The 27,657-nt window shown below is 41.0% G+C and overlaps 2 protein-coding genes across 5 annotated transcripts in view; one reads left to right on the plus strand and one right to left on the minus strand.

Moving 5' to 3' along the window:
• Positions 1–2,537: 2,537 nt before the first annotated feature.
• Positions 2,538–15,190, minus strand: DENND10 (DENN domain containing 10). 2 transcript variants are annotated; one of them, XM_075504452.1, is made up of 9 exons: positions 15,045–15,190; positions 11,478–11,674; positions 10,150–10,229; positions 8,428–8,576; positions 8,126–8,237; positions 7,664–7,764; positions 6,380–6,487; positions 5,673–5,767; positions 2,538–4,959 (listed from the first exon to the last, which is right to left on the minus strand). In XM_075504452.1, exons 1-9 carry the CDS (start codon positions 15,073–15,075, stop codon positions 4,783–4,785), a joined length of 1,050 nt encoding a protein of 349 aa, XP_075360567.1. In that variant the 5' UTR covers positions 15,076–15,190; the 3' UTR covers positions 2,538–4,782. The 2 variants fall into 2 exon arrangements, with proteins under 2 accessions (XP_075360567.1, XP_075360566.1); XM_075504451.1 differs by lacking the exon at positions 15,045–15,190 and adding an exon at positions 12,279–12,349.
• An 83-nt stretch (positions 15,191–15,273) lies between these two features.
• The window catches only part of EIF3A (eukaryotic translation initiation factor 3 subunit A), a 36,304-nt gene continuing 23,920 nt past the window's right edge, over positions 15,274–27,657 (plus strand). For all 3 annotated transcript variants that reach the window (XM_075504448.1, XM_075504449.1, XM_075504450.1), the window contains exons 1-7: positions 15,274–15,420; positions 19,258–19,448; positions 19,652–19,788; positions 22,946–23,109; positions 24,404–24,603; positions 25,634–25,842; positions 26,866–27,037. In XM_075504448.1, coding sequence (XP_075360563.1) covers positions 15,372–15,420; positions 19,258–19,448; positions 19,652–19,788; positions 22,946–23,109; positions 24,404–24,603; positions 25,634–25,842; positions 26,866–27,037 — 1,122 coding nt within the window. In that variant the 5' untranslated portion in view covers positions 15,274–15,371. The remainder of the gene's footprint in view (positions 15,421–19,257; positions 19,449–19,651; positions 19,789–22,945; positions 23,110–24,403; positions 24,604–25,633; positions 25,843–26,865; positions 27,038–27,657) is intronic.

Genomic DNA, 27,657 nt, shown 5'->3' on the forward strand with positions numbered 1-27,657 from the left:
GCACTACAATGAAGACCCACACCTCTCCCCACTCCCTTTGTAAACATAATTTAAGAATGGCTAAAGTAAATGCTAGTTACATGAACCACAGTGGAAGCAAAGAGAAAAAAAAAACAACAAACCAACAGTAGAGCAAAACCAACAAATTGAAGATAACACATTCGTGAACTTTGAATCGTCATGGTAACTAGACAAGCTATAAATTCTCCGGCACCACACTTGGATGTTTTAAGCAAATTGATGTCATTACAACTCTGTGAGTAAGGCTTATGGAATAGGCCTGGTAATAGTGCCTGTTATTACAGCTGCCCATTATCAAACTCTACCAGCTTCTTACTGAATACTCGAGTTGAAATTTGCCATATTAAACACAGCTCCCTCAGGGTTATTAAATACCTCTCTTTCCTTTCCCCTGTTCTCAGAAGTGTTTCTAGTGCCCTAACCAGAATTTTCCAGAAGAGGAAGGCAGGCACCTGCCATTTAAATTGTCAGCCTGGGTGATTCAGCTGCTTCCCGAATCAGAACAGGGAAAATACGTTGCTAAAAAGGCCCTGGCATCCTTGGTCTTGCAACAAAGTCATTATGAGACTAGAACTAGAACTGCCAGGACCAGACACCAGAGGTGTAAGTGAGGGGAACAAGACTGGGACAAGCAGAAAAGCATCATGCTTGAAGGACTCGGGAGGAGAGTCAGCATCTACAGGACAACCTTCCCCTTTGTAACTTCGAATAGATTAACAACAGACCAGCCCAAGGCAGGTCTGTCTCCTGCCTTTAGCACTGGCAGGTCTGTTAAGTGACAGTGCATTAGCAGTGGAACCAGTTTAAGGTGTGGTAAACTAGAAGAGATGGAAGCTTTCAGCTTCAATGAAAATGTAAGTCTCAGTACAGCACAATATGCTAGCAGTTCCCCACCTACTCAGCTTGTCATCCTGGAATTCAGGAATATACAATGATGCTTCCATGTCCCTTTAATGTAGCTTAAAAAAAATAATAAAATCAGCCACACCCATGTTAGGAAATACTGAGATCAAAGCATTTCCCCAGCTGGAGCTGGTGCCCCTGTGTTACCCCCAAGCCTGTGACACAGCCACGCTATTTCTCCCCACGGGCCATAGGGGTGGAGGACGGAAGGATGCAGGTGGGGAGGGAGTCCTGCACTGCAGCTCCTTCCCCATCGGACAGCAAACACCATGCCATGTGCTGCAGGGTCGCTCAGGAAGGAGCTGCTGCCCTTTGGAGTCTCCTCCTGACTCTCACATCATTCGGCAGCTACGAGGAACAGCCTCACCTGACCAAAGATGCCTCTGACTCAGACTCCAGCCAGCCAGCTGCCTGGGAAGGGTGTAAGGCAGTACAAGGCAGCTGTGAACTTCCTATGCCAAACTTCATGGCTTGTTTTTTTATCTAGAAATTTAGCTGCTTCAAATGACACCTCACAACACCCTATTAACAAATTATCATTAGCCCTTTCGGTAGCTGGGGAACCGAAGCAGTCAGAGGTTGAAATCAGAAGCAGCCCATAGTTCTAAGACGGATGCTGTCAGATGGCCTGCATCAATTTTTTCCAGGTTACACAGCATTGTATTGCTCTCAATTGGAACATTCCCCCCCTGCTTGCCCGTGGGGGAAACAAGGCAGACCAGCTCATACCAGGGACTAAAGCCCCAGGGATGAAAGCATTAAAAACAGAGTTAGCCTTAAGGGACTAGCCCCATTTACTCAGCAAAATTACAGCTGAAGAGATTGACTCTTTATACTGCTCCCCTTTGCAAGCCTTTGCTTTGTTCACTATCTACCTTCCGATATCCACAAACGTAGCGCAGATGTTATGCGACACCTATCACACCGACTGGTTCACGTGGGCAATGAGCAAGGCAGAGTGCTCGGGGAGTACCTTTTGCCTCAACTGAGGAAGGAGCAGTGCTACAATTTTCATTTGAATTCAAGGCTTTCAATTATTCTACGTGCTGCACGCCTTTTGGAGGCATGTCTCTTAGCAGGTTGACGGGAACAATCGTTCACCATTTCGTACCTATCCAAGAAAAGAAAGGCAGTAAGATGAGAAGACAGGAATGACAATTTCATTTTACATGGTCTTTGCTTCTAGGAGGAGGAAGAAAGGATGTCATCTGACACTGCAAAACCAGTGACTGCACACACAGTCTGCTTGTACACATCCTGGGGAAAGGGAAGTGAGAAATAAGCAGAAATCTTTCCCTGTTCTGACTTTCCAGATTTTTCTATTTTATTCTAAACCTTTTTGAGAGGAAACAAGTGTCAAAAGTCATTAAGAAGATGCAAGAACATTAGGACAATCTTTTGAAAGTACTGAAGCTGAGGGAGGCCAATACAACTTTCTCAGCACTGACAAAAAAAATCAGCACAGATGATAAAACTGTTTGAATGTGTAGTAGTACATTTCTGACCTAAACATCAAGCTGTAGCTTAATCCCGGTATTGCGAAACTAAGAGCCAAGGCCTGTGACTCAGTGGTCACAACCATTCAAGAATACATTTACATAAATTAAAGAGTAGACTGTTCAGGATTTTTTTAATAGACATAAGCATGCTGAGTCCAGTTCCTTAAGTGCAAAATTATATTTAATTTGTTTCCCACAAACGTCAGAATATGAGATCTAAACACCACCAAGATTTTCAACTTAAACATTTCCAAAACAGAAAGCAAAGTAAGCATTCAATATTTAGTTCATAACTGAGCTTCTCTGCTTTCTGTGGTTGTCTCTAACATCCATACTACCTTAATGATATACCTTAAGGCTTTTTGTTAATAAGAAACTATGTGAATTTCTTCACAGTTACAATGTGATGTTAAGACAGCTGACTGAAAGCATGTTCAGGTTTTTCTTGGTGAAAGACTTCTGTTTCAGTGGACTTTGAAGTAGGTCCTGAATGGAATTTTCAGCATAATTTTGCAGTTCTGCTATTCCGACTGTTGTAAGAGTCCCAAAACAGGAGCAGCAATACTAAAGAACCATTAAGAAAAAACATCAATGGGCAAAGGGGGGGGAAAAAGCTGCAGAGCACTTACAGGTAAACAAAGGCAATTGCAGTATTTCTCTCAGAAGTTAAAAAAAAAAAAGCACACCTTCTGTGTTCAGAATTTAAACTGCTGAGTAAGTGTTTAAAATAGAATTTGATACCCCTGAAAATAGGGGATTATTCTGAAGCACTTTCATATACTGACTGTAATAACTAGCCATTTTATACATAGATGCCACATTCCTTATCCACATCCTAAAATAGATTTCCTTAACGTATGATACACAGCAAAAGGACAACCCTTTTTCAAACCAATATTGCTTGCACATATTGATGAGCTCTACCAGTTTCAGAATAGCAAACATCCAATTATTTAACAATATAAATATTGATTACTAAAGTTTTAATAAGTATAAAATCTCTATGTAAAACCACATGCTACAGCCTATCTGTACAAAGGCCAGGAAAAACGTTACTTTTTCTTATAACAAAGTGCTACGGCAGAATTGACTGATTTGTTGTGGACAGTTCTGAAGAAATACAGATAATTTGGCTCAGAGTATTTCCCTACAAAGAATCTTAAGTTCTTCTCAGAAGATCACAAAGCAGTTAGTTTCAGGCTGCTCAATGAAAAAAAAAAAAAAAAAAATTTCTCTTTAGTTATGGCTACGCAACCAAACAAGTACGCAAATTTTAATTGTCTCTCAACTATTTCCCAGTTTTCACTATTACTTCAAAAGTCTCCATCTACATTTAGTCTACACAGAGCACCATCAGATAGTACTCGTGTTACAGCTCAAGCAGTTTTAAGAGGTTGATGCTCTGCCTGTGGTACCTGGCCATTTGAACATTTCTAGTCCATTAGGCTTTAACTCATCTGATTTTCTGTCAAATGGATCAGGAATGAATGGCCAGGTATCTTCTCAGCTGAGAACCCTAATAACTTCTTAAATGACTCCAGCTATAAAGCAGCACTTGTCTGTGACCCCCCTAGGAAGCCCCATTTTAAATATAGTAATCCTGTCCTCTTTTCCTTCCATCAGAGGCATGGGACAGAGCAAAAGGGGGAAAACCTCTAAGGCAAGAGTCCAAGAGGTGCTCAACTCCCACTTGAGCTTTAAAATACCTCTTCCTTTATATACTAAGGCTACCATGTCAGATTTTCCCAGACGTCCTTTTTTACCTAGACACTTTCAAGTAGAAAGAAGAGAACTTGTCCATTTATTTGGGATTTCCAGGTATCAGGCAGTCCAGAGCAAGAGCCATATCTGACAGGCTGATATACCTGGAAGCCCAGAAGGAGCACTCAGACCAACTGCGTGTTCAGTGTATCCCTGTGCAGAGACTAGCACATCCAAACTGCGTTGGTTTTACAGCACGTGTGCTGCAGCCCGTGTTCCAGACCCCAGGAAGACAAGTCAGAACAAGAATAGAGTTGTCCGACATCTGGAACCTGCAGGACAAACGGCCACTATAATAATGTCTGGCACGGCCTGGACACACAGGCACGTGCTACTTGTATATGCACCCGCATTGTGATATGAAATACGGGTGCCATATATACAAAATTATTAGTTGGGGAAGATAATGACACCAGGAATGTTCCCAAATATGCCTCCATATGGTCCACATCAAGCTTCGATATTCTGCATTATATCATGGTAAGTATGACATTCACTCTTATACCTTTAATTTTTCCATATAAAATATCAGGTATTCCTATCTGTATGGCAAAGACAGTATTTTTGAGTTGGTCCATAACACTGAAGTGCATCAAAATCAGATTTTAAGCATTTGTTCAGCAGCTGCTAAATGAAAAAGAAAGTTTTCTGTAGCTGGTGGAAATCGCTTTTGTTTCAGGGCCTCAGAGTTAAGGGTTGGTTTTTCATTGCCATCGGAAACTTCAGTAAGTGAGGCTAAAGTAGCCAAGATTTCTTTTGTCTTCAGAGAAATATCCTTGAAGAACAGAAAAACAAGCAAGAATGAATACAGTCTTAGGTATTATAATGTTTTAACATACACTTATTTAAAAAAAAAAAATCAATACAGAACAGAAAGAAAGTAATGATAAATGAATAGTTCATTTTAAATAAAGACCCCATTTATTTTAAGGCAAACTTGCAACAGCTCTTCAGTCTACTCTTGTACGATGTTGAATAAAGGGAGCACTGCCACTGCACAGGCTCCTCTCGCTGGCCTAACTGAGCTCTTTTGACTAAGTCGCTCAGTTGTGATATGTCTAATAATCTATTAGGTAGGGGAGGAAGTGAAAAAAAACCCATAATCATAAAAATCAGGCTTTATAGCTGAGAAGCCATATCTCAGCAGGGCTTTCACAAAGGTAGTGACAATACTATTGACAAAGTATTCAGCAAAAGAAATGCTTTGTAGAATAAAACTGGGAAACTAGTTTTACTGGAAGTCTTATAATCAATACAATTTCTGAAGTTTCTTCAGCAATGTGGTTACCCAAGGGATAATATAAACCAATTATGTCATCCTTAAAAACCTGTATGAAGAATAAAAATGCTAATTTGTAAAAAGGCAGAGGGTACAAAAGATCAACTTATTCCAGGGACAACCTTCCTCCTACTCCTCCCTTCCACCAAGATTTAGTGATAGAAGTAATTTAACTAGATTTAAAAATAAAAATTAAAAAATATATTAACCTTAATGACTTGGCTGTCTGATTTATCTGGATCTTCTGCAGATTGAACAATTAGTTGTCCAATTTCTTTGTGAAGTTTTCCCATTGTCATTGCCTCTGAGTAAGGAGGGGAAAAAAAAAAAAAAAAAAAAAAAAGAGGCACACATTCACGTAAAATGACCATTTCTATGATATCTAGTAATGCATCTGAATAACAAGGCAAAACAAGAGGTCCTCTTCATGACTGCCATTTGAAATCTATCGGTAAAGGCAGCAACCTGACGTATCAACAGCCATGCCAGCACAGGCAAATTGTCTACCTCTAAAGCAGCCCTAAGCAGATGACAAGGGACAGCGAGATGACAAGCAACATACAAGCTTTCCTTTCAAATAGTCCCCAATCTCCAAGTACTTAGTGCAATGTTTTCCTAAAGACTCATGTGATACCTCTGCATTCAGCTGAATGTCTCTTCCATGCAGTTGTCTAACATGGATGTTTTGAAATCTCAATTGTACATTTGTTGGAAGACGAAGCACGTCTTTCCAAATTCCAACTTTAACCAGTCTTCCAGGGTCTCAATAAAACTGAAAGCCAGAAGCTTACCTATTGACTTTTCAGAACCTGGACGGAAGAAGGATCAAGATTGTTCGACCTACAGCGAGGTTCAGCAATTACTATGAACTCTGGAATAAATGGCCTCTAAATCCAAAATATAAAAAACAACCAACCTTTTACTACAGGGGAAATAGTGATCTCACTATCTGCCAAATTCACATACACATCATAGAGGTCTGGTCTACTGCTCACTTCAGAGTCTGTAAATCCAGCAATGTAACCTAGAGAGCAGAATTTTGGCAAGATTAGGATCTTCATAACCAAAACCAAAACAAAACCAAGAAATTGCGGAAAATCACAGTCCTAAAGTCTGTTCGAAAAGTATTTGACACAATACTCATTGGACCCATGAGGTTGCTCTCTTGATATTATCAGTCACTTAACAAGTGTGTCCAGCAGAATGCTTCACTTCTGAGGAGCTTAAAAATCAACTTCTAAAATTGCCTTGAACGTAGATGAGCCGGTAACACTACATGCAATATAAAAAGGTTATCCATTTGAAAATTTAAACTCTCTTCCTACCTTGCTACTAAAATTATTCATTTGCAAATGAAAAAGTCGCTGAACTTCCTCTTTAAAAGAAATCTCCACTCTGGAGTCCTTTGTCACTAAGTCAATATTAGATTGGAACAGAGGAATAAAACCAGATTTTCTTATTTACAGCATGCCAGGTGAGCAAACTTGGAGCAGCTTTTCTCTGTGGAAGATGTTTAGTGAGCTGAAATAAGCACTGTTGGCAATGCAGTAGAAATGCTGAAGATGAGTAGTCTTCTTGCTCATTATTCTGTATAGAGAAGCCTCTTATTTGCCACATTATGCGTCATGCCAACCTTTGCATAAACCAAGGGCCTCTTCCTGGATTATGCATTAAGTACTACACGTACACAGCAATGTGTCACACAGATCAAACTCCTACACAGCTGGTAAAGTCTACCCGTGATTAGGAGCTAGAGAGTTCACTGGCAGCAGTCAGAATAAAAATTTGGAACTTCAGTTAGGAACCAGAAAAAAAAAACCCTAAAAATTCAATTACTAGCTATGTATAGAAGTTGGGAAAAAAAGTAGTTTATCTAAAGTGAGCTGCTTCCATACAACAGTAAGACTTTCAATCCCTCTGATCACAACATCAAAAAAGTCCCAAAGCTGCTTTGCATCTGTGATTTGGGGTAGACTGATGCGGATCCACCCAGAAACACCAGATTAACTAGTTCTCTTCGAACGTACTTGTTTAGTTCATTTGCCTTTTCTAAAGAAAATTATGTTGTTTAACTTTGAACAATAGTATTAATAGCAAAGTAACCATTTTTTCCCCCAAAGAGCACTGGTGCAAGACCTTGCAGCAATAGAAACTGAAATTAAAATTTTCTGTATACTTTTGATTAATAAATTATCACTACCTGTGCAGGCTTTTAAGGCTTCCACTTCCCCCTCATTTAGATGTACATATGAATGAAGAATTGACCAGTCTTGTCGATGCCACACTAGAGCAGGCAAAGTCCTAGGGAAATTAAGTTGGTACTTGACACACAGTAGATTTTTGCTTATACTAATTAAAGTTTCACAGTATGAAATGCATGTCATAAGAACGAACTAGTATGACTACGTCTCATTTGGCATGCATATACATGAACTACAGAGATTTCTACTATCAGTGCAAGCAGAGTTTATCACTCATTCTACAGTTACATTTCTCCCAGTTGACAAATATATGGCTAAAGCCTTAAGAGGGATTTAACAGGATTTCAATAAATAGGTTTAAGAAAGATTTTTTCCCCTAGAATATGGGCATTTCTCTCAATGAAGGTTCAAAATTTGTTGGACTTTTGGAGGTGGGTGGGGAGGTAGGGATTGCAAAGTACCTGGTAAACTCCTGGATAGCTTCTATTCTAGGATGGTACACTACAATTCTCTTCTTTAACATCAGTGCCGTATATAAGATAACTGTTTCCATTCCGAACTGAGATACTATATCTACAAAAGAGGGGAAAATTATTTTATAGAAGATATACATGCTGATATTATCATTTGTTTTTTGAAGAAGCTTAATAATAACAGCACAGATAATACTGTTAACACTATTTACTTGAGTACACATGAAAACTGGATTGTATTTTATATTGTACAAAAGAAATCAGAATAGAGACTTCTGGTATTAATTAACCTTTGATGGAACCAGCAAGGTAAGCCTTCCGAGCATCAAAATCCTTGCTGAGGAAAGATCCATTTTCTTCGCTTTGGCAGATCCCCTTTGTAAGGACTGCAATGTAACTCTCCATCATTTTAACTGGACTTCCATGCTTCAAGTAGATTCTGTGTGAAAAGAAAAAAGTCTGGTATTTTGATTGCAATCGGTACCAGCAGACATATGGGGAAAAAAAAAAAAATCACAATATCACAAATAGCAATATTATTGGCAAGAATTCTTATTTTGGAAACCTGGTTGAGGTTTTAAATACTAAACTAGAAGTCTTTCAACATGCACACTAAAACATGTCTGTCTTTTAGGATAAAAGACTACCTTGTATTTTTGAGTTTCTTATTTTATGGAAGAACCAACATTTACCAACATAGAAACATAGCACAAAGGTGTAAGCAGGTGTCCAGACTAAGGATTCTTTGCAGACTTGGAAGGTACCTGCTTTATGAAAAAGCAACTACTACAGTAACTCCTGTTATTACATGCAGACCATGTAACTAGTTAGTTTTTCATTTTTTATCCAAGTATCATTAGACATTCTTCTGTACTCTTTGTTAAATGATGAAAGAAAAATATAAAGGTGTCCTTGATACTCATCAAAAAAACAAACAAACAAAAAAACCCAAAACCCCACAAAAAACTCAAAACAACCACACACCAACAAACCCCATGCATTTTTAGGTGTCTTTCAGACAGCAGAGAGACACCATAACCTATTTTACAGGATAAGGTACTTCAGGAATAGCACTGAAGCTCTCAACTATCTGTTTTCCATATTAGCTATAGTACAAAACTATGTCACATTTGAAACCCAATTATCATGTTTAGAGGAATCCATCCTGGATTTGAAAAGAAGTATTAGCTGATAAATCAGCATTAATATGATCCACAGCAAATCTAAATATTTCATATATTAGTGAAAAAGAACAATCTCAGGTTTTCAATACCCTGCAGAACTGGTAAGCCTGACAGCATTCCCAAGTCTGTGATACAATAACCTCACAACTGCATCCAATTAGCTTCAAAATCTCAGGGAATACTCTTAGTATCAAGAACCAGGACCCAACTAATTTGGGAACTGAAGGAAAAGCAAAGAAAGATGCAGAGAGAGATCATGAGAATGGGGATGTGGAGGAAAGTGAGTAAACTGGACAAGGGAAGGAGAAGATGGCAGTCTAGTTGGAAGAAGGGAGACGACAGAGCCACAAACCTCGAGAGGCAGAGGGCTTTCATTTTCCTAGAGGAAAAGCAAAAACATCCCTGGGTGCTGTGCTTAGTTCAGAGACGCTGCAAGAAGCATCTGTAGTAGAGATGTTGTGGAGGGATGCAAGTTGTCCACCATACACATGGTGACCTTTGGCTACGCAGTACTGACCTCCTCCCAAACGTTTATACTCTTTAAAAATATGTTCTCAGAGAAAATGAGTGTGTGGGTGGGTGGTGGCGTGTGTCTGGAGAGGACACATTAAAACCAACTGGGCATCAGACATTCACCCAACACTTATTGCATGCACTCAAGATTATATAAACCCTTGATTTGAGTTTATCTGATTGACAATTTGTAAGACTGAGTTTCCAGCAGGTTGTTAGACCAAATGCAAACACAACACAATGGAATTTAATCTTTAGCCTTGGCAACATCTAAACATGCACACAGCAGTACCTCAAAACAGCTTTTATACAGACCTACAGAGTATCCTTGTGAAGGCTGCATATTTCTCTGGATTGAAGTCTTTGGCTGTCAGAACAATGGAGAAGTGGGTCACCTGGGTAAGACACACGCACAGAAAAATACACAGCTTATTTAATGACCCCATAGGAACAGTCTTTTTCACATTACTGAACTCACTGCAGTACTCTCACAAGGTGTTTCAATTAAAACAAACAAAAAAAAAAAGTGAGTGGTAGCAGCAGATCCAAGTTACTAACTGCAGAAAAGGCCTGGTTAACGGATTTCTGATGTGACTCATTTCCATTGAGTCAGCTCTAGTACATACAATCTTTGCTTGATCTACTCTTATAGAGTTGCCTTCCTTTAATCTCATGAGATTATTTTAAAGGAGAGAAAGGCATTTTTCTTCCCCACAGCAGGTAAGAAACTTCTAGAATTTGTTGCCAAAGGAGGCTGTGGAGGCAGACAGCATCAACATATTTAGAAAGGGACTGGAAAAAAATTCACGGATAGCAGACCCACAAAGAGAAATACTCCTTAACTTCCTTAATCAAATGATTGTGGGCTGGGACAGCATGAGGCTGAAAGTCTGCAGACACTGGCCAGGCTCACGTGTCCTCCTTAAATCAGATCTCCCACCACCACTGTCAGAGACAGCACTGGGACACATTATTTTTTTTTTTTACACCTTTAAGGTTCAGAGGAGATGTAAGCTTGGAGCGAGGAAAGGCAAGCAACATTCTGCTGTGAGTATACAAAATTACCACATCATCTTTCTGCTTAACAATATAGCATGCAACATGAGAACTGAATAAACTTAACAGACAGTTTAACGATCTTCATAACAGGGAAAGTATAGAAGCATATTTGCAGTCTTCCAGTTATCAATACAGTGGAAAAGAAATTACCCATATAACTCAACCCTTTGGAAAAAAAAAAAGCATCAAGTTGTATAAAAACAAGATTTTGGACACTAAGAAAGTCCCTTTGTAGAGCTTTTTTGACCAAAAAAAAAAAAAGAGAGAGAGAGAAAAAAATTGCTGAACTTGAAATGCAAAGTAACTACAAATAAAGGCATGAAATAGCACTTCCATTTTAATACAAAGAATCTAAGTTGGGTAATGAGTATCTCAATCCCTTTGCAATTCCATCCAATATATGTCTTGGTGAAAAACTAAACATGTGGACTGCTGGGGAAGAGCCGCATCTGTGAGCACACAAAACCTCGAATCCTTTCCCTTCCTCATGGCATACAATGGGAAAACACTACTTAAACTGCCAGAAAAAGCTCTGCAGAAGTCTTCCCTGCAGTCTACTGAAAAACCAGCCGGCCAAGTCTTACCTTTTTCAAGGCTGGAGAATCTTGAACTTCCACAGTTGTGATGTAGAACCACGACCTTTTATACTGGCCAAATACAAACGTATGAAGCAGTTTATTTTCATCTGTAAGGCAGCACTTTCGCAGCAATAGACTCCTCAGTTCAGCTGTTACGGACGGATAACACCAAACCCACAAAGCATCTCCATTGGTGTCTTTTTCTATGGTGGAAAGATGTTCACTGTGAGAACGTCAAACGGCAGCAAGGAAGTAAATCAATGGGTTAATCAGGTTTGTTTCCTGGAATCAGATTAAAATTCCACCTTACCCTGAGCCTAGACATCCAGTTCTGCCGATACGGTTTAAGCCATAGGGCAGCACTTGTGCTACAGGTTTTATTTTTTAGACGTTAAGAAATATCCACTCTTGACCTGCTTCACGAGGTCAAAAAAGCACCAAGAGTTTGCATACACATTCATATGAGAAAGGTAGTGACCAACAAGCGCCCAGACCAGCTCATTAATGCTTTTCCCTGCTTTTCCTATTTCTGATTTCATAACAGAAACCTCAGAAGCCGTGAATTTAAGACACTTTGGCCGAGCTGTGCGCGGTTTAGCTCTGTAACAGGCAGATCCAGACGCCGGCCTCAGCGAGCAGGCACGACCCTTGGCACAACCGCAGGCTAGCAAGCGCCCGGCCGGGACAGGCCCTGCGGCCGCAGCTCGGCGGGCCACTTGGTAACCGGGCCCCCCCGCCGGCCCCGAGCCCCGGCCCGGCCCTCCCGGCAGCCCCCCACGCCTTCCCCGGGGCCGGGAGGGCCCTTACCGATCAGCCCCACGGCCAGCAGCAGCTCCGTCTCCGGCTCTGCCATCTTCCGACCCCAGCCCCGCCGCCCCGCCGCCCCGCCGCCTTCCGCCCGCCGCAAGCCCCGCCCCGCCGGGGCCCCGCCCACCCGGCTGTCCCCCCTCACCCCCCGGCCGCCATTTACCGCGCCGGCGGTGCCTCCGGCCGCGTCCCTCACAGTCTGTCTGGTACCTGCCAGCCTGTTTTCCTGCAGTAACTGGGGAAAAAAAAGCCTTTCGGAAAAAAAATATTTTTTTTCATTGCCTTTATTGTTTCGCTTTGTAAGTCACAGGGCACAATCGACGTGAAATGCTACAGAAAAGGAGGTGGCCGTGCTGGCAACCGCTTCCCAAAGTCACGGCCAGAAGCTGCACCCCTGAACAAAGCCCAAAATACAGGCCTCCCCAGGCTGGCTTGTGCCTGAAAGGCGACCCGAGTAAGGTGAGGAGTGTTCATAAAGCACAACAGCTATTCCTGAATAACTCCATGCATCGACATGTTTATTTGACAATTAAAAGATCTCATTTTCAAGTTTGGACGAACAATGATACCTGAATACCACGTATGGAAGCCATACTGCACAAACTCTGCTAATGGCAGAGAGCAGCCACTGATTAGGAGGAAGAAAGAGGTTAGGAAGGAGAAACTTCCAAAATACCTGGCATAACTACAGGAGCATTGGAAGCTGCTAAAGAAAACGCACAACCCTGGGGGAGAGGCCGGGCCCGTCAAGGGTAGGCTATCATGATTTTCATAAAGGCATAAAGTTAAAGCACACACATTTAATATACTTAGCTACTGTGTAGAAAGAGAGATGAGGAGTCAGACCATAAAAGCTGCTCCTGACACAAAATCGTCTGATTCAAGACTGGAGGGCTTTCAGGAACTTCAGAGAGATTCAAAGAAGTGGAGTGGGCTCCTGAATAGCAAATGCTGCTATAAAAGAGCACGAAATACCAGGCAGCACGCCTGCGGTCCCCTGCCAGAGTGCAGATGTTCCCCAGAGAACACTCCAAAGCCTCAGGATAGGCACTGGCTCCGGCGACACGGCACAGGCAGCTTGCGGATGCTGGGAAGCTGCCACCAGACTGGGGCGGTGCCTCTGGTACTCATCTGACAGACTTTTAAATTCATTTTTTTTATTAAGACAAGAAAAGGACTTGTTCAGCACTATAAATAACTTAATGAAGACTCTACTGAATGTATAACTGTGGCTTGAAACAGAAACATCTAGGCTGCCAGAGACACTTCAGAATGCAGATCGTACTAAAATAGTCATATAATCAATAGCATGGCCTGACGGAGAACACTGTGTACAACACCGGTCACCGGATCTCAAAGAGGTACCAAGGGCACGAGGACATGGAGAAAATCCCAAGTGAAGAGAGCCTGAAAAGTTGGGGGTTTTTTCCCCCCATTTTTTTTTACTCTAGAACGGAGGCTCATGCAATAGAGTGGAAAGGGATCAGTGTCACATGCATACACTGATGGTGCTAAAGCTTCCATACAGTGATTGTGTCTTTCTTGTTCTTAAACTATTTTTCTGTTTAGCAATAACCTGTAATTACAAGCCAACATCAAAAGTAAATTTTTACATGCATGTATAATGGTTATAAAACTTTCTAGTGGCCATGCAAGATGGTTAATGTGAACAGTATGCAAAAAGAAACCAAGCAACTAGTATACAGAAAGCAATGTACCAAATCAGAAATTGAAAAGACAAGAACAGGCTGTCTTCAGTCATTATCAACAGACTTCCCCATCTACCTACGTATTTTTGGAAAATCATACTTAGATATACTTAAGAAACCAGTGTGAGACAGCTGGATCTGCAGAGGGTCACAGCTACAGTCACGATGTCATCAATGATCTGGCTGCAGAGGTGCGCATTTCTGCTGGGAGACTGAAAAGCGTACTGTGTTCAGTGCCTTACGTGGAGATGCACTATTCTGCTGTTCACTTATCCAAAATATCCCATTGGTCACACACTCACTTGCTGCTGTTCTACTGCTGTTGTTGCTGCTTTTAGGACTTTTGTGTATAATTCACACACTTATACAGCTTCCATTGTCTCTCCATATGCCAATAAAAATTTTCACATCAGTAGTTTTGAAAAATACACACTGGCACTAGTAGTTATCACATGTACCCTTGTATGAATATTGCTATTACTACTGCGCTTAAGACTTAGAGAGGAATGGCTGAGTTCCTCTGAAATAATTTCCCAAATTTTTAAGATCAAGAATGAAATCTGCAGCTGACGATGACTATGTGCACACAGAAGGGCCTTTCTGCAAGTTTTTAACTGCCCCACAGTACAATTTCTGAACCAGCTGAACCAGTTGTCAGGAGCAAAGCCTCAGCACACACGATGCCTTCTTTGCCAAAATGTTCTGCATTAAATTCAGTCAATCCAAAAGCTCAAGGCTAAGTTAGCCAAACGGCTTCGCGGAGCTCCACAAGCCGGCTCCCCGATTTGGAGGGCTGCTGCCACCGCTGAGGGTCTGATCAAGCCAGGGTCTGCCCTGAACTGTCGGGTACGCGGGGCTGGCGGCACCCACCGCCGGACAACCCGCTGTGACCGGCCGCTGCCTCTGTGGCAAACCCAACCGGGTTCCCGCACTGCAGCCCCTCCTTCCCCAAGCCTCCGCCGGGATGCCCGGCACAGCACGGGACGTCGCTTGGGCACTAACAGCGGAAACCAGCCACGCCGTTAGCCTGAAGCACGGCTCGCGGCAGAGGGCTCACCGAGCGCCCCGGTGCTCGGGCCATCAGCCATCGCGGCTCCCGCTCCGAAGGGGTCCGGGCTAAGCCACCGGGGGCGGACGTTCCTCGCCGGGACCTCTCAGCGACGGTGCGCGGCCACGCCCGGCCACGCCCGGCCACGCCAGGGCCGCCCCACGATCGCCGCACGGCCCCGCCGCCGCCATCCGCCCCCCGGGAGGGGCTTCCGCTTCCGCCGACGTCAGCGCGCGCGGGTGACGGGCTGCCCTCCTTTTCCGGCCTCGCAGGCTGCCTGGCTGGAGCACGGAGCGAGCCGCCGCCGCCGCCCTGTGAGGAGAGGCCGCCGCCATCATGCCGGTGTACTTCCAGCGGCCCGAGAATGCCCTGAAGCGGGCGAACGGTCAGTGCGGGCCGCCCCCCCACCGTCGGTTCGCCTCCCGCTCCCTCCGCCGCGGCGGGCAGCGTGCGCCGTTCCTCTTCCCCGGGCCGCGCCCGCCCCTAGAGCCCCTCTGCCGGCCCCTCGGTGCGGCGCGGCGCGGGGCCTCGGCCGGCGCCTCCCTGGCTCTGAGGAGAGGCCGCCCGGAAGCGGCGCGGCGCCGCCTTGCCGCGAGGAAATGGCCGAGGCCTGCCGGCGTCGGCCGCGCCGCATGGCGGAGACGAGGCCCGGGCGGCCGCGGGGAGCGGGCCCGGCCCGGCTCGGCTCCGCCTCCCCGGTGGGGCCCCCGGCCGTCCGCGGGCGGAGGCGGTGGGCAGGCTCTAGGCGAAGGGGGGGTCGCGGCGGCGGGGGCCTGTACTGCCGAGGGCAGCGCGGCCCGGGCTCCGCGGCGCCTCAGCCTGCGGCCCAGCGCCCGCGGGAGGCGCGGCAAAGCCGGCGCCGTGCCCGCGGCCGGGAAGGGGCTCTCCGCTGGCCGGAGGCTTGGCCTGAGGTGTCCAGCCCGGATCTCGCACCCGCTCCGGCATGATTTCAAAACCGGTCTGGTCCCGGGCCCTGTTTTTCCATGTGGGCTTCGTATTTAGTACTCCCATCCTTCATGTGACTCTGGTGAGAATGCAAATGATTAAACTACTTAAATGTTGCACGGGCTGATGCATAAGTTTACCCCTGGACTAGAAACCAAGGAGGACTGCGCTGTAGCCGTCTCTCACTGACTGCCACATATAAAGTTGGACTGGTTATATTTACAGTTGTCTCCTTTCAGGCTAAATATAGGGCTTTGACGCTTCTTTTTTTTTATAGTATTCTATTTTAAGCACTTAGCAAGACCATTTAGACCCTTCATTGTTGCAGAGCTGATTGCCGGATGACACTTAAAGACATGCAAAAATTACAGATGATGTACGAGTCTTGAAATGATAGCTGGAGAGGCTGCTTAGTCTGGGGACTATACATAACTGAAGTACTTGGTATTTTAACAAGAAAATGTTAAATAAAGTACTGCACATCCTCGAGATTTGTAATCTCAAATTCATTGTAAAATTATTCCCACAAAGCTAAAAGACAAAGATAAAAAGCTGAAAGATAAAATCAGCTTCAATCAACTTCTAAAGATGAAGTTGTATTTTAGCAGTCCTTTTACTGGAAAAGATGCACATACCACAGTATGTGAACTTCAATTAAACTTCAGAATTCTTGGATAGAGCAAGTTACACTTACTTGGTGAGCAAGTCACATTGCTGGAATATTGACCTTAAACTGTTTAAATCTGACATTTTATTGTTGCTTTCCTGGTATTGAAGAGCAGCTTTAAATTCACATGTCTTGCACTGCTGCAAGTCTACTAAATTCTAACGAACTGAAGGAGTAGAGTTGAACTGAAGGGAGTGTTCTCTAGACGAAGGCTGGCAATCCTGCGTCTCGGTAGACTGAATGGAAAACATGATAAGCCATGTCAAGTCTTGCAGACTGCAGGGGCTCAATCTCACCATGTCCGAGTATAATAAAGGGTGAGAAGTTGTACCTAAGGGAGGTTGTATGTCACAGGAAGCAGTTTAATGTTAAACTGATGTTTCAAATTGGAACATTGAGTGCAGTTTCCAGAGTTTCAGTGTTTGTGTTTTATATGTAATGCTTAAGTGAGCATTTAGAAGCACTTTATGCTTCAGGTTCTCAGTGACCTCAACGTACAGAGATGATGTTTAGAAACAAGAAGAGCTTGAATGATTGTAAATATGTACAGATATGTGAGAAAGGCTGTTTTTCCTTACAAACGATAAATGTAGGTCAAAGCCAACCCTTAGCTATTGTTAATATCTGGCATTGCTTTGTAGTCAAGGGTGTAATGCAACTTTTGGGAGTGTTTTATTGTTGCAGATATTGGGTTTGCTGTATGTTAGAGATACTAGGTAACGCATGACATTTTGTCACCTTCTGTAATGACATACATTTTCTCAGATTGAAAATTTAGCTTAATTTGGGATTTTGGGTTAGCGGTAGATGAGTTGTCAATATATATCAGCTAGTTCATGTCCTCTCAGAGCTTCAGTTGCTGTTTTGGATACCTTTTAGCATTTTAAGTGGTATAACAGAAAAAAAACAGAAAAAATGTAATTCTGACAGTTATTCAGGGGCTAAGGCTTTTACCTTTTGTCTGTTACAAATCTTTGTTTCCATAACTTACAGTTCCTACTGCAAGGCATGGCGATGTGTGCTGTATTTGACTCTTCAGGTTCACTTTGTGTGTGCTTTACTACGGTGTCTGTTAAATTGGCCTTAATTATTTGACTTACTGGTAAGAACTTGCTTAACCAGAGTTAATTAAAAGTTTCAAAACAATATGAATTAATTTTGTGCTTTGTCCAGTTCGTTATCGACCACTGAGAGTTGTGGTTGGAATGGCCTGGCATTGTTGCAAGATTAAACTTGCCTTTCCAGTTTATTTTCATAAATAAAAAATTGTAAAGCTGAGCAGTAATTGACTCAAAAACAGCACTGAGAGAGAATAACAGTGTAAATTATGGGATGGAGGATAGCTTTATTAAAATTCCCTCTCTGAGTAAAAAAAAAATACTGCTGAATACTGTCACATTGTAACCTTAATTATCTTTCAATATGTTTTTTCTATATGTAACAATATGTTTTTTCTATAAAGTAACTCGCTCATCTTATGCAAGCTCATTATTTATATAAACTGAGCCCCAAATACGTGCTGTTGTGGTCTTTAAATTAAAACAGCCCTGCTGCTTTCAAAATACATCTTTTAGCCATGTTTAACTTCGGTTCTAAGATTCTAAAACTTGGAAGCTCTGTCTGATGTCTGAGCATCTTGAGGCAGCTCCCTACTTCAATCCTTTCTGCCATGATTTCTTTAGGAATGTAGTGATTTCCAAAGTACTTCATGGAATGTACTGACTCCACCCCTCATCCTTTAAGAAGACACACATTTTCTTTTAGCTGTACTCGACTTCTCTTTATCTTTTAAACCTGTTTGCTTCCCATTCTCAATGTTCTTTTGGCTTTTCTGCAATTAAGAGTGCCTTTAGTGTAGGGCCTGTGTGTATGCTGGTAGCTGGCAGTGCTGCTTTGGTATTTTGCTCGTGGATGGTTTTCTGTATTTTGTACTGAGCAGAACGCATGGTATATCATAGATGGGAGTTGCTGTGATGCTGAGAGATCCTGTTAATAACAGCAGCTGCTTAAGGAATGAATAAACCAGCAGCAAGGCTGGTTTAAAAAATGTCTGACCCCTCAATTGGACTGTAGCAGCTTTTAGTGTAACTGTTCTATAAACTGAATCTCTAGACTATTCTGAGTTTTAAAAAAAAAAATTCAAACAACTTTTCTGAGTGAAGTTTCTTCCTTTCTTGGCTTGAGGGCAGGACTTTTTTTTAGGTCAAATTTACTGGATGGTTTGCACCTTGTTGAATGATATTGGTAGGTGCTGTACTACAAGCCTTGTGGTGTGTATTTGTTGTCCTTCTTGTTGAAATTAGCTTTAAAACTGGTTGTGTATATTTTATTAATATGTATGAAGCGCCCAGTCATGCCTTGGTGGATGGAGAGACATCTGCCATCCTGAAATTTTCATGTTGATGGAGAGGTCTGCGTTCACTTGCCAGTTATGTCAGTGAAAGACTGCCACTGCGGTTGCATCTACCAACATTTTTGGTATTGCCAGCTAAATCAAACCATCAATGAACATTGGTTAGAGTTATTAAATTCTAAAAGTTTACAGTGTTAAGCATAAAAACATGCATCTTCTGGTTTGCAAGTCTTTTGCTAATTGGATTTTACTTTCAGAATTCCTTGAGGTTGGCAAAAAGCAGCCTGCCCTTGATGTTCTCTATGATGTTATGAAAAGTAAAAAACACCGAACATGGCAGAAAATCCACGAGCCTATTATGTTGAAGTACCTGGAACTCTGTGTGGATCTCCGCAAGAGTCATCTGGCAAAAGAAGGACTGTACCAGTACAAGAATATTTGCCAGCAGGTATGGCTTTTGAATTTTTTTTTTTTTTTTAATTTGTAGCAAGCATGCTATATGTCAGCTGATATGATCTGAAAGTAACTGATTGGTCTTGAGTTAGAATTAATCTGCCTTTTAGATGTTCCCAGTTTCATAGCATTTACATTTTAAATATTTGCTGCCTATTGTGGGTGGAAACGTCTTCCCATTTTCTGCCTTTGATGTAGGTGAACATCAAATCTTTGGAAGATGTTGTTCGAGCCTATTTAAAATTAGCTGAAGAAAAAACAGAAGCAGCTAAGGAAGAATCCCAGCAGATGGTACTGGACATAGAAGACTTAGATAACATTCAAACTCCAGAAAGGTAGGCGGCCTGTCTTTAAAATGTAGCACTTCACAGCAAAGTATCCTTATTTTCATGAAGGATATTAGCAATTCAGAGAACGGAGATAATAAAGATGGTGGATTTGAAATGGAATACTAGTGGTGCTCTAGAGGTTCTAAAGGTAGGAAGAAAAAATAGGAACAGTATTTTGTATTGAACAAAATCCTAAGTCCGAGTAAAGAAAAGTAAAGAAAGTAAGTAGTAAAGAATAGAAAACGTAGATACAGTAGGAGCGGTTCTGGGAGTCAGGTCACCGCTTTCTAGAGTCTACTCAGATCTGCATCTGTACTGGTATTGGAGAGTTTGTTATTGAAAACTGCTCATTATCAGTTGATGTACAAATGCTATTAATTATATTAGGCCAATTTAATTCCTGTATGTGATAACCTCCAGTCTTTCTGACCACACTGTGCATGTACAAACAAAAGGTAATGTTACTTTATACTTGCTTGGGTAACTGATAATAGCAGGAAGGGCATAAAAAGTAAATTTAGAGTGTTTTAATTAATTGTATGGCTAATGAGAATGTAGAAGGAATGGAAAAAAGGTTCCGTAAATATATCCGCTTTAGGTTGTGTATAGGCCTTCACTTAGACCTTGCCTAAGCAAGTAGTGCCAGGTTAGGATGAATCCACTCTCCAGCTCTGCGAGAAGTCACCGTTCTGTTGTCCGAATGGTTTGTGGGAGAACATCGTAATCTGCTTCAGGCAAAATGAGGTTAGCTGCGATTGTGTATTTATGTTCTTCAGATGAATCTGTTGATTTAGGGAATGCTCACGTTAACTCTGATAGTACACCTGTGTATGTAGTGACATCTGTGGAAGAGGGGTGACAAGGTGGGGGTCAAGAGATGTTTTAAACCATTCCAGCTGAGTTCGAAAGAGGCCATCTGTCCATATCCTTTAAAAAAATCAAAAAGTCTAGGGAATAAATTAAAACTTCCGTAAGTCAAACCCAATTAAAACTTGCAGAGGATATTAAAAGAAATAACAAAAGGATCTTCAGCCATAAGTGGAGAATTCTAGGAAAAATGGTAGTAAAATTCTGAGGAGGTGAGTTGAGATTAGCCATCCTAGGTGTGGTCTGAAGATTAAAGCAATACTTTGCTACTGATTTTTGTAAGAATATTCATTCTGGAATAAAAGAAAGAGGTAAGTTTTTAGAGCATGGAAATTACCCTGTCTGAGGTGAATGGAAAAGTCAGCTTTCTTTTCATGTTGGGTGACAGCATAATTTCTATCCTGGAGTTTTAAAAATATCAGCAGATATTTTGGGTACTAAAGCTCTGCAGATACCCATCTGAGCAGACTGTGTTTTCTCATCCATATGTAGGACTGAGTAGTGGTCTGATGAGTTGCTGATGTGTTGTTGATCATAATAACATTCAAGTCTTTAGTATGAGTTTTGGAGGAAGGAATTAGTACATAGAGTTGAAAATAAGGTAAAATTCAGCACAGGCTTGCCAAAGGGTAGATGACATCTGATAACGTTAGAATTTTATTTGGTAATTTAATCTTTTAGATTCAAGAAATGCCAGAGATCTGACCTGGGGAAAAGTGAAGCTGTTGGTACCATATCAGAAGGGATTTTTGCAGTTGAATTGAAAGGGGACTGAGAAATTGCCCAGTGAGAAACTGATGACATGTAATGACGAAAGGGGATATGAAGCAGAAGTGAAGTTAGTGGGAATTCTTTCAATTAAAATCTTGGCACAGAAACTAAAAAATTCAAAGTTGTATTTATTGATTATAGAAAATTAGAAGAAATTATTAAAGTATAGAACATTTTGTCTTGTGTAGGCGACTGTAAGGAATAGAGTTATAGTAGTCCTACTCAAAAAGACATGGAATAGAAGTGTGGATTTACATGTTAACGGCAAGGCTCTCTGGTAGAAGTTGGGAACTCATGGGTTGCAAAAAATGAAAAGGTTACAGACCTGTCTTCAATAGTTGTTCCAGCATGGCTGTGCCATTCGTGTCACTTCCAGTGCTTGAAATAGTCTTTGTTTCAGAAGAATCCCACTAATAGTTAGACATAGAAGATTGACTGACTGCTCTTTTCCTTGTTCTCTTTTATATAACTGAGGACTAGAAAATGTATCTTTTCAGTCATGCTTCTTTATCTGAAAAACCACAGTTTCTTTAGTGTTTTTTAGGTCCCGTTTTCTAGACTTCTCATACTTTTCTGCAGGATTCACTGCTTGGTCTGTTGGAGAAAGCACTGGTGAAATGTCATCTTTAATACTGTATGTAGTAGTAGCGCTCAAGGAAGTAAATTAGAACTGGAAGCACTGTAGTAGGAGAGAGTTACAAGAGTTGAGAGTTTATATTACAAGCATAGTTCAAAAAGAATTTTAAAAATGAAGGCTTAGGGAAGATGATTCTCTGTAAGTTTGTCATTCCAGGTGGACTGTTTAGCAGAAAGAGATCATGTAGGCCGTAGCACTGAATTTGTCTCAATGTTTTGGGAATCCTTTCCAATCTTGTATTTCTGTGAATGAAGGAATGCAGTTATGGGCCCTAAGTGCAAGACTATCATATCTTACTTCTGACATCTTTAAGCATCTTTTTCATGTCAGAATTTTTAAATGATTTGATACTTTAATGTAAGTAATCTAGCTTTCGATGTCTGCGGACGGTTAAGGCACACATTGCTTCTGTGTCATATGTCAACAAGAAGTGACCTCTCTCTGGCAGCATTGCTGGTGACTAAAAAGGAAGTTTCAGCAAGTAGGAAAGTATCTGAGTAGACAGTGATATTTGAATCTAACAGAGGTACAGTGCGCAGCTCCCTGATAGAAGAGGGAAGGTGATAATCCTGGAATTAGTTTCCTTTGCCTTACTCATGTGAAGGATGCAAAAGCTCCTGACGTCTCTTATCTCTGGAGCTTGTACATGTCAGTCATATATGCAGGGGCCAAAGTTTGAAACTTAACAGCAAGAAAAGTTATCTACAGCCTTTAAAGGAAAAGGGAGAAATCTGAGGGACCAATTTGAAAATAAGCAATAGACTGTTCAGCAGCAGTTAGCTGTTCAGATTTGTCCAGTCTCATCTTAGGTCTTGATAAGAAAAATTGTTGAGAATTGTGGGGAATGAAACACTTTTTTTTTTCCTTACCCCCCTACCCCGACTGTAGTGTTCTTTTGAGTGCTGTAAGTGGAGAAGACACTCAGGATCGTACTGACCGACTGCTTTTGACACCCTGGGTTAAATTTCTATGGGAATCGTATAGACAATGTTTGGATCTTCTCCGAAATAATTCTCGAGTGGAACGCCTGTACCATGATATTGCACAGCAAGGTAAGTTGAAAAGATGGAAACTTAAAGTATAATGAGATCTAGGACTTCTATATTACATCCTGTAAAACTAGAAAATTAAAGTTTATTTCTATTTGGAAATTGCTTCAGAGTTGGAAAACGTTAATCTCTTATGCATACGTATTTACACACATACTATCCTTAAAATTACAGAGGTTCCTTAAAATTACTGAGGTTTCTGGACACTGATCTTTTCTTGTAACAGAACCTGCAAGGAAAAAGTTATTTTTTCCTGGACATACTGAGAATATGAGAATTACTGGTGCTATGTCTTTATTTTTTCTAACTTACTGATCAAAATTAGTAGTGTTTTCACTTTGTTACCCAGAATGGCAAATGTGTCTTCCATTAATTTATTCTGTGCCCACTAACTTCAAAAATTAGTGTGCACAACAGGGTACTGTAAAATTATGATGCGCTATCGGATGTAACTGGCAAAACATTATGTGGAAGGTAATAGGAAGAAGTCTAATCTGATTCTTTCTGGCATTATTCTGCAAAAATTGAATTTATAAGAATGAATATACTTCCCTGTTAATCTTTTCTTAAGGGTGAGAGATGAGTGGAAAAATGTTTTCCTTTGTATGTGTAACTTAGGGCTCTGTATTTTTGAAAAAAGAGTCTGTTAGATTTTTAACTCTGTATCCAGATTGTGCAAGTGCATTAGGAAAGATGACCATCAGATGAGTTGTAGGTGCTTTTGTGTAGTTAAGTCTTTGTGGTACAGTGTCAAGGCTTCCTTTTTTGCCTGGTTCTGGTAGAGATACTTCAGAATTTTCAGAGAGACAGTGGCAAAGCAAAACCAGATTTTTGAGAGGAACTACAGGATCAAAGACAATTTTTTTCTGTCATTTCCAGTCATTTGAAAGCTTCATTTAACTTTAGCATATTTAGATGACTTGAGAATTTTTTCCCACATTTTACAAAGCCAAAACGTGAATTCACACCATTGACAGAATTTTATTTGCACTTAGTTCAAAATAAAAGCTAGAACCACTGCTTAAATTAGAACATTTTAGAGAGTCAAAGTACTCCCTTTGCTCCTTAAACTTAATTATGTAGAAGCGTCTTCATTTTTTTGAGGTCAAGATGGAAGTGCTCTGCATTGTCACTTATTCATTATGCATGGCAGTTAGATTGCATCTTGTTTGATATGTCTTTGGACTGTAAATGAAGATTCTTTAAATGTACTGATTTACATATTTGAATCCCATTTAGAACTACCACGAAGTCACCATTGGTGAGCATTCTTAATTAATACTGTTAATTTTTGCAGCCTTTAAGTTCTGCCTGCAGTACACACGTAAAGCTGAGTTCCGTAAACTCTGTGATAACCTGCGAATGCATTTGGGGCAGATCCAGCGTCATCATAACCAAAGCACAGCAATCAACCTCAACAATCCTGACAGTCAGTCAATGCACTTGGAGACCAGGCTTGTGCAGCTTGACAGTGCTATTAGCATGGAGCTGTGGCAGGTATGCGGCAGGGCTCCTGTAATCACGCTGTAGTCTACAGCCTTTCCAGAATCTGTTCCACGCAGATCATGTTTCATGGTATATACTCCAAGGTAAAGATAGGATAATAGCTAAAGAATAAAGTTTTAATATCTAGAATGTGTTACTACATGCATATTCAGTACTTAGTCTGATGTTCCTGGGATTGCTGTTTTTGCATAACATTTCAAACCAAGCTTCTGCTGGTAGAAGTTAATGGTAAAGTGGCTGAAGTCATTCTGGGTTGTGAAAATAAGTTATTGATGATGACACCTTCACCTCTGCCATCTTGCATTCTCGTGAGCTAGATCACTGGGAAGTGGTTGGTAAATGTTAAAGCCTGCTGTTAGGCTGGGGCCCCGGCATCTCTGGTTGAATTATGTTGGTGTCTAGCCAGTGAGGGCACTATCAGAGCAAATTTTTCAAAGAGGTGCTTTGCTTTTCCAACCTTTCTAATGTTAAATTCCTTAAAAGGCCAAGGTCATAGTTTTTTGCTTTTGTGAATTTGGAGAATGTTCTCTGTTGTGTTCTTTCCATTTTAGGTATGTAAGTAATTACATATAAGGCATTTCCAAGATTATATGTGTTTTTAGGGAAACTATACCCATTTTTGATCACAAAAATTATGAAAAATGTTAAAACCAGTAAATAGTAGGATTGGTATAATAGTAAAATAGTAGAATTTTTGTTATTCTGTAGATGGGTTCCCCCCCCCCCGCCTTGGTTTGTAGCTTGAAAATCTGAAAGAAACCAGTTTTCAAAGAATTACGTGAACTAATCTTTAACTATCAAATTCTAAGTAGATAGTTAATGGATTTGCAGCATGTCCAAGTAATTTCTTTATTAGGAAAGAAGTATTTCATTTCATGTAGCTGGCAAAACTGAATATCAAAGCTTTCAGTGGTATTAAATGTATTGTAGTCTTACAACTTTTAGTGAAGGTATACTTTTTCCCTTTTTTGGGTGTTGCAAAAAACTTCCTAAAAGTAGTGTGTTTGGATTTTTTTTTTAGGAAGCTTTCAAAGCAGTGGAGGATATTCATGGGCTATTCGCACTGTCTAAGAAACCACCCAAACCACAACTGATGGCAAATTACTATCACAAAGTTTCAACTGTCTTCTGGAAATCGGGAAATGCTCTTTTTCATGCATCCACCCTTCACCGACTTTATCACTTATCAAGAGAAATGCGAAAGAATCTCACACAAGAGGAGATGCAGAGGTGGGGAAAGATATTTAATGTGATCTTAGATTCTATTTTCAGCCCCGTAGGTTCAAAAATAAACTAAATTGTACCCCAAAAGAAGCAGCTGACATGTATGGCTATGAGCAGCTCTGCTTAAAGTGGCCAGTACTGATTGCCTCAAAAGAAACGTAGAGCAAGAAGGCTATTTTACAAAGCTACAGTGTAGATAACGTAAACATCAGGATCACCTTAGTTAAGCTACCTTCTCTGTTACTGACGGGGAGGCTAAGCAAGTTGATAAGTATCTGTGTTTTGCTTCCTTTTTCTCTTCTGAGTGCTGGTACTTACTTTCAAGATTTCATTATAACTAGTATAAACTTTTCCTTGGTATATAAAAGTCTGTATAGGCAAATGGCTTCTAATTTTTTGGTAACAAGTATGATACTGGCAAAGCTTTTGAGGCATGCAGAATCATTGACTGCATTAACCTCTAAAGTTCGTGTTCAGGCCTTTATAGAATCAGAATCTGGTAGGAATAAATACTCTATGGAAATCCTTACATTCCTTTTCATCTGGGTACTAAGGTCAGAATTTAAATATTTAATGTCATTTGTATCGTTACATCAAAAGGTGCATCTGGCTTGCACAGTAAATTTTAAACATCAATGTAATCAAAATGACTGGTATGGATTTGCAGCTAAAGTAAGTTTTTAAAGGTGCTGCTTTCTGCTGTTTTCATTATTTTATAGTATTTTGATATTTATAGAGGCGGCTTACATTTCTTTTATCATTGCTGTGTATATATACATATATATATATACACACACATATGTAAGTAATGAAAAGATGTTATCAAAATCTTTCCCCTTGGTTACTGAAGAACATTGCATTCTGTACTCTTATTGCGCAGTTGGCGTCTTTTCTCTTATTGCTGGTATTTTTACACAGTTTTGCATCATTAATGCTATGCATTCCTACTCTTGAATTGGCACGTATATGAAAAGGAATTAATGAGTGTTCTCTTGCAGTTCATCTTTTGCGGTTATACTTTGTCAACAGGATGTCTACTCGAGTCCTTTTGGCCACTCTGTCAATTCCTATAACTCCTGAGAGAACCGATATTGCTCGCCTTCTGGATATGGATGGCATCATTGTTGAGAAACAGCGACGTCTGGCAACCCTGTTGGGTCTTCAGGCCCCACCTACACGTGGCAGTCTCATTAATGATATGGTAGGTAGTGGTGTTAAGATGAGCAGCTTTTAAACATTGAGTCCTCTTTTTGGACTGTTTTCCTTCTAGAGCACTGTGCTTAGTTATGGGACAGCAGTTTAAAAGTTAAAACAGCTCTATGGCTAATTGTATGACTTACAGTATAGTGTTAAAATTTCAGATGCACAAGAAGGACTGTTTGGACATGGCAGCAATAACGGGAGGCTTGAATACTTGTGTGCACTAGAAAGTCAGCTTCAGTATTGTCTTTTTATGTCACCCAAGCAACAAATGTCATTTTGAAACTCTGAGGGGTCTGAAAAGGGTTGTGAGCTAGAACTTGGGGGGTTTTGGCCCTACTTTAAGGTGTGTATTAACTGAACCAAGTGTTTATTTTTTTGTTTTAAATGTATTTTGGATAACCTCAGGTCAGATATCAAATAGTGGACCATAAGGACCTAAGTGATTATGAAAACTTCCTTGTGTTTAATTTGAAGGGAGGCTAGATTTATCTGTGTTCAGACCTTCCCAGATATTCATAAACAAAGTAGGCATTCAATCATATTTAGGTATTTCCAGAGGATGTTTGAATTTCTTGCAGTCATTTGCATGCGTGCCTAAAACTTACATTCCAGGTTCAT

Source organism: Mycteria americana, chromosome 6, assembly GCF_035582795.1.
Source record: "Mycteria americana isolate JAX WOST 10 ecotype Jacksonville Zoo and Gardens chromosome 6, USCA_MyAme_1.0, whole genome shotgun sequence".
Classification (NCBI taxonomy): domain Eukaryota; kingdom Metazoa; phylum Chordata; class Aves; order Ciconiiformes; family Ciconiidae; genus Mycteria; species Mycteria americana.